Source organism: Megalobrama amblycephala, linkage group LG13 (assembly GCF_018812025.1).
Source record: "Megalobrama amblycephala isolate DHTTF-2021 linkage group LG13, ASM1881202v1, whole genome shotgun sequence".
NCBI classification, from domain to species: Eukaryota; Metazoa; Chordata; class Actinopteri; order Cypriniformes; family Xenocyprididae; genus Megalobrama; species Megalobrama amblycephala.
In genome coordinates this window covers 37,985,197-38,007,007 of record NC_063056.1, presented here as the reverse complement: position 1 = coordinate 38,007,007, position 21,811 = coordinate 37,985,197, and the positions used below count along the sequence as shown (strand labels likewise).

The following is a 21,811-nucleotide window of genomic DNA, read 5'->3' as shown; positions in this document are numbered from 1 at the left end:
ATTTTTGTTGTACTTGCACATCGGTTGAGGTTATCGAAAAGGTGATTTTTATATTTAGAACTAAATATTCGAAAGCTATGAGCACTACTGAAAGACACCTGTATGTTTCAATATTAGTGTATGCCTACTGATCACACTACTCTGGATTAATGTGCCTTCATTATGGTTTAGTGAATGTTATTGAATTGGGTTTGTTGTTGCCTTTGTGTTATTTAATATTATGTTAATAACGGAACGAATGTGGCGAAAGGAAATTATTGCAATCATATGTGCAGCTACAGAATTGATGTATTTGTGTATTAAAAGGCCATATCTAACAACACCAGTCCACTTGCAACAAAGTTTGCTTTTCGTTAAACAAGCTTTGTCTTAGTCATCCTGTAGGTCATTATTTACACTTTGCTCTCTGTTGATGAAAATGTATTTGCAAAACATTGGAGTATCACATTGAATGACTGACATTTGATAAAATGTGTATAAAAGCAATTCTGATGATTTATTAAAAAAGTATCAGGTCTCACTTATTTTCTGTTTTTTTTTTTTTAGAACACTTTATTATTAGTAATTCACTGCAACCAAATATAGTAGGTAGATTATGTGTAAGCACATTGAGTTTTATAAGTAAAGTAAAGGAAGATATTTGGAAGAATCTCAGTAACCAAACAGATTGACTACCATAGTATTTAATTCTCCTACTATGGAAGTCAATGGGGGCCGAGATCTGTTTGGTTACTGACATTCTTCTAAATATCTTTCTTTGTGTACAGCAGAACAAATAAATTCATACAGGTTTGAAACTGAGTAAATGATGACAAAAATTTAATTTTTGGGTGAACTATCCCTTTAATTTCATTTTGAAGTTATTTTCTGCATTAAGTATGATGCCTAAAAACTAGTTTTGTAGAACAGATTATTCCTTTAACCTTTTCTTGTTGCCGTTTTGTAGTAACTGTCAACATGGTAGAGTTTTGGATCATATTCTGGTCTATATTTAAAATAAATAATAAATTAATAAGACAGATTTATGAAGACCTTTGTATAACATAACCTTAGCAGGTAATATGCCTTTACCATTTATTGAAGGACTGAATAATTAAAGGTTTAGTTCACCCAAAAATGAAAATAATGTCATTAATTACTCACCCTCATGTCGTTTTACACCCGTAAGTCCTTCGTTCATCTTCAGAACACAAATTTAAGATATTTCTGATGAAATCCGATGGCTCAGTGAGGCCTTCATTGACATTTCCTCTCTCAAGATCCAATAATGTACTAAAAACATATTTAAATCAGTTCATGTGAGTACAGTGGTTCAATATTAATATTATAAAGCGACAACAATATTTTTGTGCGCAAAAAAAAAAAAAACGTCTTTTCAACAATATAGTCATGGGCCAATTCAAAACACTGCTTCGGAGCTTTGCGAATCGAATCAGTGACTCGGAGCGCCAAAGTCACGTGATTTCGGCAGTTTAGCCGTTTGATAGGAGATCCGAGTCACTGATTCGATTCGTAAAGCTTCATGAATCAGTGTTTTGAAATCGCCCATCACTATATTGTTGAAAAGTCGTTATTTTTTTTATTTTTTTTGGCGCACAAAAATATTCTTGTCGCTTTATAATATTAAGGTAGAACCACTGACCTCGCATGAACTGTTTTAATACATTAATGGATCTGGAGATAGGAAATGTCATTGCTGTGAATGCAGGCCTCACTGAGCCATCGGATTTCATCAAAAATATCTTAATTTGTGTTCTGAAGAAGAATGAAGGTCTTACGTGTGTAGAACGACATGAGGGCGAGTAATTAATGACATTATTTTCATTTTTAGGTAACCCTTATGCAGCAACAAGTGGTTAACACTGGCACCTGCTGGATGGGATGTCAAATTACTGTTTATTCTTTATAATCAACATTATTTATTTTATCTAGATAGTTTTTTGTATTAAAGTCGCTTTGATAAAAACATACAAAATAAACCCATGCATAATATTAAAACATAAAATACAACGTTCAAACCGATTCAGCAACATCTGTGTCCCGCGAGGCGGAGGCGGAGCGCTGCTTTCTGTTCTTTTACGGGAAGCGCGTTCACGAGAGTCGGAATCGTGGTTTGTTTACTGAAGAGAAGAGGTTTTATTTTATCAAGAATCTACAAGCTTAAGTTGATTAGGTAAGTTAGTTAACAGTGTAAACGATACTCTTCGGTGCGCAGCTTCATGTAAGTACAGATACTTTCTTCATCACTGAAGTAAAAACGAAACTGTGTCATGTTGCGCAAATTTACACTGATTTGCCTCTTTTGTTCTCTTACATTGTTATTTTGTTACTGTAACCATTTATATATTCGTATTGAATATTGGGATATTAATTAGCGTTATTATTCTTTGTTACGGCGTGTTACCAGATATTTATTTTATAGTTTTACACAACTTTTTGACGTTGTTAAAAGGGAAGTAATTTCTGGGAATGGCGATTTTTGAGGCCTGGAAATGCATAGAAGTGATTAAAACATGTCAAAAGTGAATGTACACTTGTTATTGTGAATGTATTTCGTCTTTATGCTGTAAATATGCTGTATGGATACTAGATACTGTAAGATTTTCATTCAGTGAACAATGAAGTGTTGATGGTCATACTGGGAAAATATTCAACTTGATTTTTTTATATACATTTTTGGTAACACTTTACAATAAGGTTCATTAGTTGACATTAGTTAACTACATTAGTTAACATGAACTAAAATGAACTGCACTTATACAACACTTTTTAATCTTTGTTAGTTTCAACTTTTACTAGTACATTATTAAAATCTTTGAGAAAGCCACTTTTAAAGGCGCTATATAAAATAAAGGTATTATTAAAATAAAAGGTATTATCTTGTTAACATTAGTTAATGCACTGTGAACTAACATGAACAAACAATAAATACTATAAATACCAATAAAACTAACGTAAATACAGTAACAAATGTATTGCTAATGGTTATTTCATGTTAGTTAATACATTAATGTTTAACTAATGAACCTTATATATATATATATATATATATATATATATATATATATATATTTTATTTAGGGGAGAGCGGGGTAAGTTGTCACACTTTTCACACTGTCTAACATTTACTGAGCACCATACATCACAATGGTATAAATGTCATACCAAATGAAAGAAAGAAGTCTTGGGCACATATGTTGTATTCATTACATTTTCATATCTTATCTCATTAAGGAGTTGTAGACTGTTGAATAGAGAATGTGCACTTTGCCCCATCGGCGGGTAAGTTGTCACACTAGATTATCTAAAAAATAAGAACACAACTACTTAATCGTTATTATTGATTTTAGTTTTTAAATTCAAGCCAGAACTGGAAATATAAACAATCATGCCTAGAGAATTTGGAAAAACAATTATTTCAATCAAAACACATTAAGTGGCAAGACCACTTTACTTTAAACTCTTTTTTGAGCATGTTCTATGCGTTTATTTGTACTGGGGCAAGTTGTTACATGTGATGACCAGCCCCAAAGTCATTGAGACAATTTGCCCCAAACTGACACGTGTGCTAATGTTGGTAAATGTCAAGGTGAGCTCAACATAGCACGTCAGCTAAAGTATCAAAAGACACGTTATTGTCTCCTCTATGTTGTGCAAAATAATAATTTTTAACATTCATATCTAACAAAGTTGTATTGCATAAAATTTAAAGTGCAAATGTTTTACTTTTTAAGCCAAAAAATAAGAAAAATGTGCTAACCTCAGATTAGAGCGATCTAAACCACATGTGAACAGGAAGTTGTCACACAAAGTGGCTATTTGATTTTTGAGATAGAGCCTCTAGTTTTGAAGTTATGAAGAGTGTGACAACTTACTCGTGTGACAACTTACCCCACTCTCCCCTATATATAAAATACATACACACACACACATACATACAGTATCTCACAGAAGTAAGTACACCCCTCATATTTTTGTAAATATTTTATTATAACTTTTCAAGTGACAACACTGAAGAAATGACACTTTGCTAGAGTGTGAAGTAGTGACTGTACAGCTTGTATAACAGTGTAAATTTGCTGTCCCTTCAAAATAACTCAACACACAGCCATTAATGTCTAAACCGCTGGCCACAAAAGTGAGTACACCCCTAAGTGAAAATATCCAAATTGGGCACAATTATCCATTTTCTCTCCCCATTGTCATGTGACTCGTTAGTCTTCTTCTACGGAAGAGGATTAGGGCCAAGCAATAATAAAAAAATAAAACCATCTCGAGATTAAAGTTGTTAAATTTTGAGAAAAAAGTCTAAATAAAATGTTGAGAATAAACTCGTTAAATTACGAGAAAAAAATCGTTAAATTACGAGAACAAACTCGTTAAATTTCGAGGAAAAAGTCGAGATAAAATGTTGAGAATAAAGTCATTAAATAACGAGAATAAACTCATTAAATTACGAGAAAAAAACATTAAATTACGAGAACAAATTCGTTAAATTACGAGAATAAATTTGTTAATTTAATGACTTTATTCTCAACATTTTATCTCGACTTTTTTCTCTAAATTGAATGACATTTTTCTCATAATTTAACGAATTTGTTCTCGTAATTTAATGACTTTTTTCTCGTAATTTAATGAGTTTATTCTCAACATTTTATCTCGACTTTTTTCTCGAAATTTAATGACATTTTTCTCATAATTTAACGAATTTTTTCTCGTAATTTAATGACTTTTTTCTCGTAATTTAATGAGTTTATTCTCAACATTTTATCTCGACTTTTTTCTCGAAATTTAACAAGTTTTTTCTCGTAATTTAATGAGTTTATTCTCAACATTTTATCTCGACTTTTTTCTCGAAATTTAACGAGGTTTTTCTTGAAATTTAACAACTTTAATCTTGAGATGGTTTTATTTTTTTATTATTGCTTGGCCCTAATCCTCTTCCGTATTCTTCAGTGTTATCACTTGAAAAGATATAATAAAGTATTTACAAAAAATGTGAGGGGTGTACTCACTTCTGTGAGATACTGTGTGTATATATATATATATATATATATATATATATATATATATATATATATATATATATATATATATATATATATATATATATATATTTATACACATAAAAAATCTTACCATTCTAATAATTTTGGCCATTCTGGCCATTTTTGGCCATTTTATTAGAATGGTAAGATTTTTTTATGTTTTAAAAGAAGTCTCTTCTGCTCACCAAGGCTTCATTTATTTGATCCAAAATACAGCAAAATCAGTAATATTGTGAAATATTTTTGTAATTTAAAATAGCTGTTTTCTATGTGAATATATATTAAACTGTAATTTATTTCTGTGAACAAAGCTGAATTTTCAGCATCATTACTCAAGTCTTCAGTGTCACATGATCCTTCAGAATCATGTGACAGAATCATGCTGTTCCTTTTGAACTTTCTGTTCATCAAATAATCCTGAAAAGAAATTGTACACAACTGTTTTCAACATTGATAATAATAATGAATGTTTCTTGAGCAGAAACTCAGCATATTAGAATGATTTCTGAAGGATCATGTGACACTGAAGACTGGAGCAAAAACAATTATTTTAAATTGCAATAATATTTTACAATATTACTGTTTTTTCTGTATTTTAGATCAAATAAATGAAGCCTTGGTGAGCAGAAGAGACTTAATTTAAAACATTTAAAAAATCTTTACGTTCTAAATATATTTTTGCTGTATTTTATTATTATAATTTATTTTTTACAGCACTGAGATCCAGTCATGGCACAAAACAAAGACGGATACACTCGCTTTGATAACCCCCCGCATGTCACCAGCATGGATCAGCCTGCTCCGCCAGGCTTTATGATGCCTCCTGCTTATGATGCTGGTGTTCCTCATGGAGGAGTGGATCCTGGCGTACCCGTCACTGTATATGCTGGATCCCCGTATGCACCACCAACTGCTTTTGGGAATCCCATGTACGGACAGGGAGGGTCTGGATATCCACAGCAACCGTATCCTCAATCAGGTCCTTACAGTACCGGACCATACGGACAACCGGCTTCATATGGTAAGAGATTCAATCTCACATGAGGGGAATTTTAATAGATGCTTTTTGTTAATAAGCTCTTGACTAAGTTAGTTATCCTTTTTGTGTTGTGAAGTAGTGGCAATGGTTGATCCAGTGCAAAACGACCCACCTCCAGACTATGAAAACCAGCAGTTCGTCAGCTTTGGACTCGATGATAAATCTGTCAGAAGGATGTTCATTCGAAAGGTAAACACTGATATGGGAAAAATCCTTCATGACAGCACCAGTAAAAAAAAATCAACACCCTCGAAACAAGATTCAGGTTCATTGGAAAGCATAAACAGCATCATGTTCTCATGCATTATGATTATTAATTTACTATTATGATTACTACATTTATACTTGGGTCAGGGGTGTAGCCATCATTTTCAGAAGTGAGGGAGACAGAAATAATACCAGTTTTTATCAGACCTTTGTCTAATGGACTATATGCACGGAGCATTCTTTAGAGCTTCCGCATTAATAATATAAGCCAGTTCGAAAACTTCTGGTGAAATGTAATTTTCTTTTGTGTTGAGCATCAATAGTGTAATACTTAGTTTATAATCAGAATATAGTCACTTAAATAGTCAGGCATAGCATTCATTTAGTTATTCAAACACAAGTTTCACAAACTTTCACAGTTTTCACACTTTTATGTGAAAAAATGCTTTAAAAATTAAATATTTATTGTGCACTTTAGTTAGATTAATTGAATAAACCTTAATTAAATCACCTATTTAACATTGAATTAACGTGGAAACAATATCAAATCAATCTTGCTTTATGTACAGCAAGATTCTAATTTCAATCAGAGACAATGTAAGGGCAGCAGTTAATATGGTTTCAATGAAAAATTCACAACTTCCTTCAGTTTACATACAAATGTATTCATTTATAACCACACACTGTTTGAACAGGAATTAACATCACATTCAGGAAAAACAAGTGGCTGTAAAACAAATAGACCTGGTTTCACAGACAGAGCTTAGGCTAAACCAGGATCAGACCTTCGTTCAATTATTTAAGTAGATTTTATAGACATGCCTTAGAAAATTGTTTAACTTGAGACAAAACAATGGCAGTGAGATATTTTAAGATATGTTTTCAGTTAAAACTGCTCAGACATACATTTTAGTCTGGGACTAGATTTAAGCCTTGTCTGTGAAAGGGGTTAAGCAGTAAAAAAAAAATTCATCTTGAGACAAAACAATAGCACAGACAAATTGTAAGATGTCAGTGCAACTTACTTTCAGTTAAAACAGCTCAAACATGCATTTTAGTCATTGGAAAAAGAGCCTGGAAAACTGTGACAACATAAATTCAATATGCATCTGTACATTTTAAGTAAATACAAATGGAAACTCACCAACAAAGACAGAAACACAGTACTACAGACTGAAACACTACCACAGTTCACTGTTCAGGACTTGAAGCTTTAAGGATTGAAGCTCTTCTGATGCAAAAAGTATGTCCTTATTCATTAAATTGATACTCTGACAAACTCAGGGATTTCCACCACGAGCAATGCCCGCAAGCTGATCAGGAGCATAACTGAGTCAGTTTTGCAGAAACAGCAAATGCAAACTTTGAGGCCTCTTTTTTTCAGCCCTCACTTGATGTAAGGCATCTAAAGAAAACAAAAACCAACAGGAAGTTAGAATTACACAATGTAGTGTATGACTGACAGAAGGTGGGTCATATATATTTGGAAATGTGACTGTTACAATGTACTACAAAATTAAGTGGAACTTAAAAAAAAAAAAAAAAAAAAAAAAAAAAAAAAATGGTTCAAGTTAAAACACACTGAATTCAAATTTATGACTATTTAATATAAACCATTACAGGTTGATGTATATCATACAGTTTAATTGCCTTTTGCTAGAATGACTTCAAAATAAACAAATTTATACTTTTTTATGAAAAAATAACACATGGGAACACAGGAAAAACAAAACACAAAAGTCACATGCATTTGGGATGGCATAAAGGTGAGTTAATGAACATCTGGTATGGACATTAGTAATTCATTATCTATTATCAACTATATCAGTTTTTATAGAAATTACTTACCATGTATTGTAAAGTGTCCTCGGTCATCAAACATCATTGAAAAGCTTTAGGTCCTAAGGGGAGAAACATTCTTACAGCATTATTAGTGGTCGATAGTTGTTTGCCAGGTCAATTAATTAGTTGTGCAAATACTATTATTATAATCTACTATTTTTACTACTACTAAAAAAAAATCATGACCATGATCCTAAAAAAAAAAATCCTAACATTTTTCCCTGGGCGAAGCAAAACACCAAGTTAGGCAAATGTAACGTTAGCTCTCAATGTTTTTACTTACAGATTTGGATCATCATTATCTCAACATCAATATCTCGCGCTGCATACACGGTAAAGGAGGAATTTATTTTGAATTCGATTAATTACGATTCTGTTAGGAATCATGTCCACAAACAACATTAATGAACTGTAAAACACTCATTCAAACGCTGCATTATCTAATATATAGAGTAAAACAAATTTCCAAATTCAACCTACCTTTCAGTCCGAGAAAAACGATCGATTCGTGTAGAAAGTTCAAGACGCTCATGCGTCGTGACGTCAGAAAAACGTCTGACGCGGGATCCTTAAAGATGAGATGTTTGAGTAGTTGTGAATTTAGTGTTTAAGTTGAAAGAGTGTAACGTTATTAAATTAATAATGTCCAACTTTTTCATCTCACTGACTTTCAACTGGTTGGAGTTTATCTACACTTCAGTTGGCAGGGCCCTGTAATACACCCGGCGCAATGTGACGCAATGTGACGCAAGGCGCAGCGCAAGTGTGTTTGCTAGATTGCGTCCGGCAGTTTGTATTTTGCATTTGTGTATCTTTAACCCTGGCTTTTTTCTTTTTTTTTTTTCCCTGTATTTTCTGTGTTCATGTTCTGTAATTGTTATTCATTCAATAACAAAAATAAATAAATAAATAAAAGTTTGCGTCCGGCACCGTTCGCGTTTCCCGTTCAGCGCCACGTCCTTAAATTAGTAAATGCGTTTGCGTCAGTTCTAAAAAAGAGGTGTGTTCAGGCGCATTGCCGGCGCATTGCTATTTTAAGGAGCTCAAAATAGACTGCGCCATAGACCAACTCAAACCTGGTCTAAAGTCTAGAGTCAATGGCGCAATATTTTTTTGTTAGAGCGCGTTGGTAGAAACTGCGCCTCTGGGCGCGTCCACAGTGCGCGTTGACTTTGCTTATTACACACAGGGATGCGCATCACACAAACATGCCAAATATTAAAAACAAAAGGATTACAGTGTAAAAGAATATTATTGTGTAGGCTACATAAATATAAAAATGTAATGATGAATAGTCATTGCGTGTATTAGAATTAGGCTACCTATTTCAATTCAGCCTATTACTACTTATAATGATGAACGAAATTGGCTAATTAATTGAACAATCGTGCCAATACACACACACACACACACACACACACACACACACACACACACACACACACATATATATATATATATATATATATATACATATAAAAGGTCCCGTTCTTCGTGATCCCATGTTTCAAACTTTAGTTAGTGTGTAATGTTGTTGTTAGAGTATAAATAAAATCTGTAAAATTTTAAAGCTCAAAGTTCAATGCCAAGCGAGATATTTTATTTAACAGAAGTCGCCTACATCGAACAGCCAGTTTGGACTACATCCCTCTACTTCCTTCTTTAATGACGTCACTAAAACAGTTTTTTGACTAACCTCCGCCCACAGGAATACACAAGAGTTGCGTTTGTAGAGTGTGTTTGTCGCCATGTCGTCGAAACGCTGTTATTTTCATCCCGCAGTCCAATCACCGGGTCTGATTCCGGCTCAAATTGATAGGGTAAAATTAAAGACATGTTTACAATAACACTGAGCGCATGCATCTCCACGTTACGGTAAGAGGCGTGACCTTTCCGGGCTGCTGTCGAATCACAACACAGGAACCGCTGGCACAATCAGAACTCGTTACGTATTTCTGAAGGAGGGACTTCATAGAACAAGGAAGTCATCAGCCCGTTTTTATGACAGTGGAAACAGCGGTATACAGATAAGTAAATTATGTGAAAAATACTGTGTTTTTTTACACGCGAAACATGAACACATGTTATATTGCACACTATAAACACAATCAAAGCTTCAAAAAAAACACGAAAAACGGGACCTTTAACTGACTCATCGCACGAGCAGATCGGTTTCTTCGCTTGAAAAGCGTTCAGCTTTTCCGCCAACAAATTCCGCCATGGCGCGAGCGCATCTGGCTCTTAAAGGGAATGGGAGATGACACTCTGATTGGTTTATTGAACGTTACGCCCATTGCTCATTAAGAGAATAGGGACAACCCATTTCAAAAATGCGCCCCGGCGCATGGACCGTTTTTCCGTCGTTAAAATAGCAAAAGTGGATTTGGACACGCCCTGAGTGCACCTGCGCCGTGCGCTTTACACTTTGCGTTTAGATCGTTAAAATAGGGCCCGCAGGATTTATTTATTTATTTTTATTTTTTGTGTGGGACTAGAGGGAAGGGTCATGAGGAGCATGAATGCTAATGTGAATAAAGTGTTGAATGAGGGGACAGATGGATTGACATAGTCAAGTTCCACCAGTGATGAAGCTGACCAAAAATCAACATTGATTCAATGTTGTCTTTTTCAACACTGAAAAGCATTGAAATTTCAACATTGATTCAATATTATTTAGCATTGAATTTTCAATCTCAACCAAAATGATGATTCTGATAGAATTTCAACATTGAATCAATGTCACCTAGCTATCTGGGAGTTCACCCGGAAATGACCGAGCTGGCTTAACGACAACCAGGAAGTAACTGTGCATATAGTCCATTGATAGATTTTATTTTTATTTTTTTTATCTCTTGCTTTTAATTTGAAAAGAATTTACTAGCATGTTGCTAGCATGACCATAACATGAATTAGCATGTTGCTATCAAGTTTTCAACATGTTTCTAGCTGGTTTAACACTTCATTGGCATGATTTAACATGTTACTAGAATGTTTTAGCACGTTGTTAGCACATGACTAGCTGTTAAGCTAGTGATAGATGGCTTAGTTTTGACCCCCTCAATGAGTCTATGGGATTTTGGCAATGTTCAGTAGTATTTTTTTCTTTTTCTTATGTTTTAGTTTTAGTTAACTATACTAGCCTTGGTATTTGACCTGTTAAAACCCAACAGTGATTGTTGATGTTGTTTTATTTCTGTTCTTGCGTTCAGGTCTTTGCCGTTTTAAGTGTGCAGCTGGCAGTGACCTGCGGCTTCGTGGCCCTCTTCACTTTTGAACCTCACGTCAAGCTGTTTGTGTTGAAAAACACATGGACGTACTGGGTGGGCTATATGGTTTTCCTCGTGCCCTACCTGGTCATCCTCTGCTGCGGAGAGTTTCGCAGGAAGCATCCGTGGAACCTCATTTCTTTGGTGAATCTTTAATGTAACAGGTTTAAATTGAGAACATTTTCAATTCTTGTTTCATGCATTGTAATGAATGATTTCTTTCATTTCAGTCTATTCTGACTCTAGCGATGTCCTACATGGTTGGGGTGATTTCCAGCTTCTACGATACTGACATCGTGATGATGGCTGTCGGCATTACGGTGCTGGTTTGCGTTACTGTGATGGTCTTCTCTCTACAGGTCAGCGCTCATCTTGCCGTCTCAATAGGGTTGGAAATTGAGAACTGGTTGCGTGCAACAAACGCTTCTCGATTTACATGTTTTTTGAATAATTGCAAGGTTTTTTAAAAGAAGACAGTCATGAACATCTGCTCAGTGTTATTTTAGTATCATTGATATATACAGTAGTGGTCAAACGTGATGTCCAGCCTAGGAAAATTGACACCTTTATTCAAATATTATAAACAATTTTGTCAGCATATTGAGTAGCTGTGCCTGGAGTCGATTCTTTGACATAATTTTTGACCTCACTTTCATTATTAGTGACATCAATATCCCTAAAATTTACATAAACCCTGCCTCCGGGAACACGCAACAAAGGGGGTGAGGTCATGTTGGGCTGTTTTAGAGAAGAGGAAGAGTTGTTGTAGTAGTGTTGTTGTCACGCCAGACTGCTTCACAAACGATGGTCAATTCAACGCTGGATTTGCACAAAAGATTAACACGACGGCACATGCTAGTGGATGAGTTGAATCAACTCCACAGCAACTACATAAATGTATCCACTAACCATTCAGAAACGTCCAGTTTCATTCTAAAAGTTGTAACTTCTTCCTGAGTCTCTCCATCAGTGTCGACTCCGGTTTGAACAATGTAAGGCTGAACACCGTTACTGACAATCCTCATTTTGGCTGCGTGAGATTCTCCAGCTTTGTTGTTGTTGAGCTGTTAAAGCTCCGCCCTCTTCTGGAAGGGGGGCCGGGAGCAGCAGCTCATTTGCATTTAAAGGGACACGCACAAAAACGCCGCGTTTTTGCTCACAACCAAAAGGGGCAAATTTGGCAAGCTATAATAAATGATCTGTGGGGTATTTTGAGCTGAAACTTCACAGACACATTCTGGAGACACCACTTATATTACATCTTGTAAAAGGGGCATTATAGGTCTCCTTTAATAGTGAGAATTGGACCCCTAACTAATGTGTGACCTTTTTTATTTTTTAGTTTTAGTTTATTAAGTTTTAGTTATTTTAGTACTTTATTTCAAGTAACATTATTTTTATGGTTTTAGCGTTAGTTATCAATAATAACCTTGCGTCTGCTTTCCTGCACTGATGTTTACAGAACAATGTACTAAAATAGTGTTTCTGTTGTATTGTTCAGTACTTTTATTTAGTAAACACATCTTTTAGAGAAATAAAAGATTCAAAACCAGAATAGTTAAGAATCCCATATCTATTGTTAGTGCTGTCATTTACATAAGCTGATGTTCATAAATATCTCCTGTCCAATCACAGACCAAGTATGACTTCACTTCCTGTTACGGGGTGCTGTTCGTGTGCTTCATCGTCTTTCTGTTCTTTGGGATCCTTTGCATCTTCCTGTACAGCAGGATTCTGGACCTCATCTATGCGTCGCTGGGTGCGCTGATCTTCACCTGTGTAAGTGCTCGATTTGTTTAGCTAATAATAATGAATTAAATCATAAAAATGTACAATTAAAATAAATAATCAGAAGAAAACACTTACTAAAAAACATGAATTATTTTATTTATTTACCTGCATGTCATGACCATTATATCAGAGAACCGTGGAGACATATTTTGTTAAATATTAAGTTAAATGATTGAAATGTTTTCTGGGCCCTGGAGGTGTTTTGACATGCCAAATATTAACCAAACAAAGCTATTACTAAATATTAAATCTCAAGAAAGTATTTTAGGTCAAAAGGGTTCAGGTGACAAAATAGTTTAGGAATCCCTGATGCAGATAAATGCTTCATTTCACTCTTACGTCTTACAACAAAATAAATGAAATAACGTCACGATTGTATTGCAGTTCTTGGCCGTGGACACACAGATGCTTCTGGGAAACAAGAATCTGTCCCTGAGTCCCGAAGAATATGTCTACGCTGCACTCAATCTGTATATGGACATCATCCAGATCTTTTTATACATTTTGCGAATCTTGGGAAGAAGCCGTGGTTAAAATTCCACCATATGGGAACCTCATGTGTTTGTGCGTACAGAAACACATGCAGTAGTGTTTTCTTCTATGTTAAAATGCTTTCTTGTGTCCCAGTTTGATATGCAGACACAACTATGATTAAGTCATTTGTACTTCTTGAAATGTATAACAATTAGTGCTGTCACATTTAAAAAAAGAAAAAAGAACTGATTATTCACATCTAACGCAAAAGTTTGTATATATATATATATATATATATAGTTCTGTCATAACTCTCAGGAGTAATGGAGATTGCATGTTTATGGATATGGCAATGTTAATGTATTTGGTCTGGTGGGTTAGATCTGCTACACTGCTGCTGCAGAACAAGTACAGAGACTTGCATATGTAACATACATGAATTAACCCGAGTGCAGGTGGAGCTGGGGAGGTGGAGGGTTTCTGAAGCGTGCTGTACACTACGACCAGCAACATACCGGTGTTTGTTTGAATGTTTAAGCCGCAGTTCAATTGCCTCTGATGCAACAACAACCAATCAGCTGCTATGTAGATAATGACATAATCACTATAAAATGAATTGGACCCATCAGCTTGCACATCTAGGGCCCTATCATACATCTGGCGCAACGCGACGCCAGGTGTTTTTTGCTTGTTTCAGCCCGACGCAGTTATCATTTTCACGTCCAGCACAAATGCACTCCACCCATCTGTTCACCCATGGCCGTGTTGATCTGAAAAAGAGGTGTGTTCAGGCGCGTCGTTGGTGTGTTGCTATTTAGAGGCAACTGAAAATGACTCGCAGTTTTTGTTTTTTTTATTTAAAGGGAACATTAGTAATATACATCTATATGCACAACGTGAGCACACTCTGCTTGTTACACACACAGGGACGCGCAAACATGACAAATACTGATTGGTTTATTGCATGTTACGCTCAAAACACACCCATGACTCATTAAGAGACTAGGTACAACCCTTTTTGACCATGCATCTGGTGCGCCGACAACTTTACGCGTTGTTAAATTAGCAAAAGTGGATTCGGACACGCCGTAACTGCAACTGTGCCATGTGCTTCAGACCATGAGCTTAGATCTTAAAATGGGACCCCTAGAGTTTCAAATATACACACACACACATATATTTACAGACTTTTATGTTAGATGTGATTGATTTGACAGCACTAAGAAAAATGTGAAGCTTCTAGTGCTCATTTATATGATCTTTTATATATTTGTGTAACCTGTCAATCGGTGTTATTAAGATAATCTTGAGAAAATACACTGATTCTTTTTCCCCTTTGCTGCACTTCTGTTTACCCATTCTTGATATTTTTATACATTCCATTGTACTTTTGAAAAGGGAATAAAGACATTTTAATGTACAAATTCGTTGTTTTGGAATTTTTTTTTCTCAACTACAGTTACATTTAGCTTCCATTGATGACGTCATAGTAGTGTTCTGATTCTGATTCTTGTGTCGAAGACAGAAGTAAAATCATTTGTGTTTGATCTGGTGGAGAGTAAAAGTGGATAAGGTCAAAAACGGTTCATTGAGAATGGATGCTGGGAAACGGAGGCATGAAATGGATCATTTGAATGAAGAAAATGCTGATCTGCAATCAGAACCCAACATATATACATCAAACGATGGTCTGATCACTCAAACTGGTAGGAATTGTTTTGCCCCATAGAAAATTGTGTTTTTAATATACAAAGAAACTTAATTTATGTTGGTTGTGCAGCCAAAGCTGATATAGTGCAGATAAAAGTTGTGTTCGTTACCTAAAACAAACTATTAAAAAAGCATTTCTGTTTAAGATAAAAAAATTAGTTGAAAAACAAAAATGTTGCCTAGGCAAAAAATAAGTTGAAGAACTGAAATTATTAACTGGAAATAAATAAATAATCAGCAATATATTTTAAAAAAATGATAAAATCAATAAAATGAAATAACTAAAATTAACATGAAAACTAAAAATATAAAAATTAAAGCTTATTCAAAATATTAATGAAACTACTTGAATAGATCATGCAGCCATTCTGTAAATATATAATGCATATCATAAAGCATATGGCCTCCTTTATAAATTCACATATTTTTAATCTCTCCTACACCCAGTCCAGGGAAATGTATGTTAGACTTTGAGTTCATTCGTTATTTTTATTGTAAACGTCACTGTGACTGTAATTCAGGCAGCAGATCAAATATTGAATGGAGCACCACTGTGGATGAGGGCAGATTCAGTGAGGAGCTGCTGAAAAGAGCCCATAAGACGTCCTCACCGCTCAGCCTGCTGCACACGGACGCTTCAGCCGTCAATCACGAGGAGCTGCCCAGCTGCTCCTTCACACACCACACACTCAGAGGTGTGCATTTCACACAGGGTTACCATACAAAACATTTATGTTGAACTAAAATCAAACAAAATGGTAACACTTTACAATAAGGTCTCATTTGTTATGCATTAACTAACATGAACTAAAAATAAGCAATATATACAGCATTTGGGTCATTGACGAATAAGGTTTTTAAAAGTGTAAAAAAACATAATGGAGACATCATTCATTTTGAAGTTTTATTAAATGTTAATGAGATTATGAGATTTTTATAATCAATTAACACTGCTTTTCTCATTTTTTACAATATGGATAAAATTTGTCACCAAAAAACTCATTCGGTTTAACCAAAATTTCGGTTTCACCGAATGACGATATTTTCAAACAATGCTAACAGGCTGATATCTAGCTAGCTAGCAAAAGGACAATCAAACATTTTATATTTTGTATAAGTTTTTAAATATTACAACATTTTCCATGTTTTATAGCGGTTGTACCAAATGTTTCATGATGTTTCGGGACATGCATATGAGTAAAAACATGAATTTTTCAAATAGTTAAGAGAGAGTTAGTTACTTTGCTTCATGACCATGTGGTCCTTTGCTGATATATGATGTTATAAAATCAACCAGAATAAAAAATATATACATTTATTACATTTTAAGATATTTTAATCACAAATGAAGTGGCTGTATTGGCTTTTGGATGGTTAAACCGAATGACCTTTTGACACTTCAAAATCTTTAAAATACCTTTATATGTAGCAAAATATAATTAAAACCTTTTGGATTCAATAAAAGAGATCTAATTGTATTACCTTACATTCTTTGGATGTCATATCTTTGTTTTTTATTATTATTAAGGCCTTTGGACCAAAAATGACCCGTCATGTCATTGACCCATTTATTTGTTTATGTTCACAGTGCATTAATTAACTAATGGCAACTTTTGATCGTAAAAAAAGTATTCATAAATGTTGAGATTAACATTAAGATTAATAAATTCTGTAGAACTAATGTAGTTAACTAATGTTAACAAATGGATCCTTATTGTAAAGTGTTACAAAAAAAAAAAAAAATTATATATATATATATATATATATATATATATATATATATATATATATATATATATATATATATATATATATATATAATAAACATATTATTTTATTTCAATTATTTGCAAAGGCAACATTTCTCTTCATTTAGTGTAACTTTAATGTACTAAAATAACTATGTGAATAATAGACTATAGACTTTATTTATTTATTTATTAAATCAAAAACCAATAAAAAATGTATTAGGAAAATATAAAAATATAAACTAATTCAAAATATTAGTAAAAAACAAAAACAATAATAGTACCTATAATAGTAAAACTGTTGTACACAGCAGACAAAAGTTTAGACGCACAACTCTGACTATTTTCCATCTTAGAATAACAGTAATGTGTCGAAAACTCTGAAATAACACAAATGATGTAATGATCAAAACAAAAGTCTCTTATATTTGGGCTTCATAGCTTGCACTATTTTCTTTCACTGCTCGAGTTCAAAAATAAATAATTATACTTTGTAACATTTATTCTATTTTCATAAAATATTTTATATTTGTCTACAAAACTAATTTCATGCATTTAATCACTTCAAATTTAGTTATTTTTCTATTACTTCAGGTTGATTGGGACACTTTTTCCAACTCATCTCAATGCCAAAAAGTGTTTCAATCAACCTGCATTCACCCTACTTTATTTCAGCTTTATGTAAAGTGTTTTAAATAGTTCTAGTTAACCCTGAGTGAACCCCGGAAAATGAATTTGAACTTTTAAAGCAAAAAGCTTTAGCACAGTCCTTATCTGGTCTCCTGTGTACTCCTGGATAATCTGATTAATTCCCACAGATCACAGCAGGTTACTGGGTGAAATTGCCTTCCAGCTGGACCGTCGAATCCTCTCACATGTTTTCCAGGAACAGTCTAGACTGTATGGATTCACCGTACAGAACATCCGAGATAAAATAGAGCAGGTGAGCGGAACATGATAGTAAGACATAGACTGACTACGAAAAGAAAGTTGAAGGATTAGTTCACTTCAGAATTCAAATTTCCTGATAATTTACTCACGCCCATGTCATCCAAGATGTTTATGTTTTTCTTTCTTCAGTTGAAAAGAAATTAAGGTTTTTGAGGAAAACATTCCAGGATTTTTCTCCATATAGTAGACTTCAACAGTTACCAACGGGTTGAAGGTCCAAATGTCAGTTTCAGTGCAGCTTCAAAGAGCTCTACATGATCCCAGACGAGGAATAAGAGTCTTATCTAGAGACAAGATTTAAAAAAAAAAAAAAAAAAAATGTATATACGTTTTAACCACAAATGCTCCTCTTGCACTGCTCTGCAATGCTCCACGCATGACGTAATCATGTTGGAGGTCACGTGAGACGTAGACAGAAGTACCGAGCAAGTGTTTACAAAGCAAACGTCCAAAGGCTAAGTCAAACGGCCTTTACAAAAAAAAGGTAAAACAACGATGCCGGATGATTTTGAAGTTGGAGGAGAAAAGTGGATTTTTCCGCCATACTGCGTTACTTCCGCCTACATCACACATGACCATTCCAACATGATTATGTAATGCGTGGAGCATTGCAGAGCAGTGCAAGATGAGCATTTGTGGTTAAAAAGTATATAAATGTTTATTTATTTTTTTTTTTAAATGACCAATTGTTTTGCGAGATAAGACCCTTATTCCTCGTCTGGGATCATGTAGAGCTCTTTGAAGCTGCACTGAAACTGACATTTGGACCTTCAACCCGTTGGTAACTGTTGAAGTCCACTATATGGAGAAAAATCCTGGAATGTAAATTATCAGGAAATTTGAATTCTGAAGTGAACTAATCCTTTAATTTGCTTCAAGAATATTTATACATGCAGACTATTTAACTATTTATATGTGGCTGCATGCTTGCAATTGCAAAATCTTGTAATCATAACTTTAAAGCTGAAATGTGTAATTTTGTGACACTTAAAATGTTTTTTTTCTCAGTTTAATATGCAGAAACAACATATTTCCTCTTCAAATGCAAGTGGGATTGTGTGGTTGTTCACTGGATGTTAAACAAAGTGTTTGGTGGCTCTAGATTCAGAGATGAACCTGTGGGATGTTTTGACAGTATATGCTGTGTCTCATTCAATATTTAACATCAGGTCTCCATTCACCCCCTGACCGGGACAGTGGATGAAGCTTATAAGTTCCAGCTGTTGGAGCGACACACAGAGATCACGGACAGGCTTCATTCGCTGGGATATAACATGAGTCTCCACCCTGCCTTCAGTGAGTTCATCGTCAACACCTATGGGATCCTGAAAGAGACGCCTGACGCCCGGGAACCGGCCTACACCAACCCCGAGTTCTTGCGCAGGGTGATTGTTGAAACTGCCCCGTCCAGGTTGCTGAAGGATCTTCTGCTGCTGCTCAGCTGCTTGTGTTTCATGGCACGACTGGATGGACGGAGTCTGTTCCTGTGGTAGAAATGTCTCAATCCACACGTCCCTTCCCTGATTTGCTCCTTTCTGAAAATAAACAACTTAGAAATGCAAGAAAACACTGAGTCTAGAGGTGAATGGAAAGAAAACACATGTTCGAATGGTGTTAAATGTAACATTAATGTAACATAAACTGGATGGGAATAACTTCAAATCATTGTTCTGACATGCTAATAGTAACTCTTCACTCATATAGTGTATAAGAAACTATTGAAAGTAAAACAATATCATGAATTTTATCTTGATATCTATAAAAAAGCTAGAATTTTCTGTTTAGTTTCAGCTAAAACTTTATACACCCACATGAAAAAATACTATAGTAATTTATAGTAAATACTGTAGTGTTTTTGAACCATACTATAGTAAATTGTAGTATACTGTATATATTATAGTATTTACAACACTTTGTTAATGAATGCTACAGCATACTGTGTTGTATTAACTATAGTGAACTGAACAACTGTAATAAATACTGTAGTATACTTTAATTTGTTTTACTGCAGTAAACTGTAGTGTATTGTATAATGTACCCTATAGTTGTAGAAAACTTAGTACAGTATTGGGTAAAGTCATTTGTTTATATTATATAATTTTGTTTATATTGTTATATTACCACAGCAACTATAGAATTACCACAACAAATTAATTCAAGTAGCCTACTTTAATATAGTATGGTTCAAAAACACTATAGTATTTACTACAAATTACTGTAGTATTTTTTCATGTGGGCATACATAGCCAAAATAAATATAAATAAATAAATAAAGACATTTTGGCAGCTCTTATGCTTTAAGATATGATGAATTATATTTTGAAAGACTTTTTAGCTGCTAGTCCATTTTATCTACCCACCATTAGCTAAAACAAAACTGAAATCTCAATAAATGTTAAACTTTAAAGGCATTTTCTGGGTCCCTTCATTACAATTGTTAAAATATTATTGAGAAAATGTAAATTTAAGTATGGACATGTCAACATATGAAAAAATACTGTAGTATTTACTATAGTATATGGTATGTATCATAGTATTTACAGCAATACTGTAGTATTTACTATAGTCTACGGTATGTATCATAGCATTTACAGCAATACTGTAGTATTTACTAAAGTCTACGGTATGTATCATAGCATTTACAGCAATACTGTAGTATTTACTATAGTCTACGGTATGTATCATAGCATTTACAGCAATACTGTAGTATTTACTAAAGTCTACGGTATGTATCATAGCATTTACAGCAATACTGTAGTATTTACTATAGTCTACGGTATGTATCATAGCATTTACAGCAATACTGTAGTATTTACTATAGTCTACGGTATGTATCATAGCATTTACAGCAATACTGTAGTATTTACTAAAGTCTACGGTATGTATCATAGCATTTACAGCAATACTGTAGTATTTACTAAAGTCTACGGTATGTATCATAGCATTTACAGCAATACTGTAGTATTTACTAAAGTCTACGGTATGTATCATAGCATTTACAGCAATACTGTAGTATTTACTAAAGTCTACGGTATGTATCATAGCATTTACAGCAATACTGTAGTATTTACTATAGTCTACGGTATGTATCAGCATTTACAGCAATACTGTAGTATTTACTAAAGTCTATGGTATGTATCATAGTATTTACAGCAATACTGTAGTATTTACTATAGTCTACGGTATGTATCATAGCATTTACAGCAATACTGTAGTATTTACTATAGTCTACGGTATGTATCATAGTATTTACAGCAATAGTATTTACTATAGTCTACGGTATGTATCATAGTATTTACAACAATACTGTAGTATTTACTATAGTCTATGGTATGTATCATAGCATTTACAGCAATACTGTAGTATTTACTATAGTCTACAGTATGTATCATAGTATTTACAGCAATAGTATTTACTATAGTCTACGGTATGTATCATAGCATTTACAACAATACTGTAGTATTTACTATAGTATACGGTATGTATCATAGCACTTACAACAATACTGTAGTATTTACTATAGTATACAGTATGTATCATAGCATTTACAACAATACTGTAGTATTTACTATAGTATACGGTATGTATCATAGCATTTACAACATTACTGTAGTATTTACTATAGTCTACGGTATGTATCATAGCACTTACAACAATACTGTAGTATTTACTATAGTATACGGTATTTACTATAGTATACTGTATATACCATAGTATTTACAACAATACTGTAGT

At 33.9% G+C, this 21,811-nt stretch overlaps 2 protein-coding genes across 2 annotated transcripts; both read left to right on the top strand.

Annotated features, from left to right (window-relative positions):
- Positions 1-2,017: 2,017 nt before the first annotated feature.
- grinab (glutamate receptor, ionotropic, N-methyl D-aspartate-associated protein 1b (glutamate binding)) lies at positions 2,018-15,091 on the top strand. Its single transcript, XM_048152181.1, has 7 exons — positions 2,018-2,173; positions 5,763-6,069; positions 6,164-6,276; positions 11,346-11,546; positions 11,633-11,761; positions 13,038-13,181; positions 13,578-15,091. The coding sequence occupies exons 2-7, from the start codon at positions 5,778-5,780 to the stop codon at positions 13,725-13,727; spliced, it is 1,029 nt and encodes a 342-aa protein (XP_048008138.1). The 5' UTR covers positions 2,018-2,173; positions 5,763-5,777; the 3' UTR covers positions 13,728-15,091.
- Positions 15,092-15,136: 45 nt separating this feature from the next.
- Positions 15,137-19,638, top strand: LOC125243003 (speriolin-like protein). The gene is made up of 4 exons (XM_048152182.1): positions 15,137-15,373; positions 15,899-16,072; positions 17,944-18,068; positions 19,246-19,638. The coding sequence occupies exons 1-4, from the start codon at positions 15,262-15,264 to the stop codon at positions 19,567-19,569; spliced, it is 735 nt and encodes a 244-aa protein (XP_048008139.1). The 5' UTR covers positions 15,137-15,261; the 3' UTR covers positions 19,570-19,638.
- Positions 19,639-21,811: the final 2,173 nt, after the last annotated feature.

Excerpts from the sequence above, each read along its gene's own strand:
- grinab (XM_048152181.1), top strand. The coding sequence starts at position 5,778 with ATGGCACAAAACAAAGACGGATACACTCGCTTTGATAACCCCCCGCAT. Across the intron at positions 6,277-11,345 it reads GAAGGATGTTCATTCGAAAG|GTCTTTGCCGTTTTAAGTGT; the intron begins GTAAACACTGAT and ends TCTTGCGTTCAG. Across the intron at positions 11,762-13,037 it reads TGATGGTCTTCTCTCTACAG|ACCAAGTATGACTTCACTTC; the intron begins GTCAGCGCTCAT and ends GTCCAATCACAG.
- LOC125243003 (XM_048152182.1), top strand. The coding sequence starts at position 15,262 with ATGGATGCTGGGAAACGGAGGCATGAAATGGATCATTTGAATGAAGAA. Across the intron at positions 16,073-17,943 it reads CACACACCACACACTCAGAG|ATCACAGCAGGTTACTGGGT; the intron begins GTGTGCATTTCA and ends TAATTCCCACAG. Across the intron at positions 18,069-19,245 it reads TCCGAGATAAAATAGAGCAG|GTCTCCATTCACCCCCTGAC; the intron begins GTGAGCGGAACA and ends ATTTAACATCAG.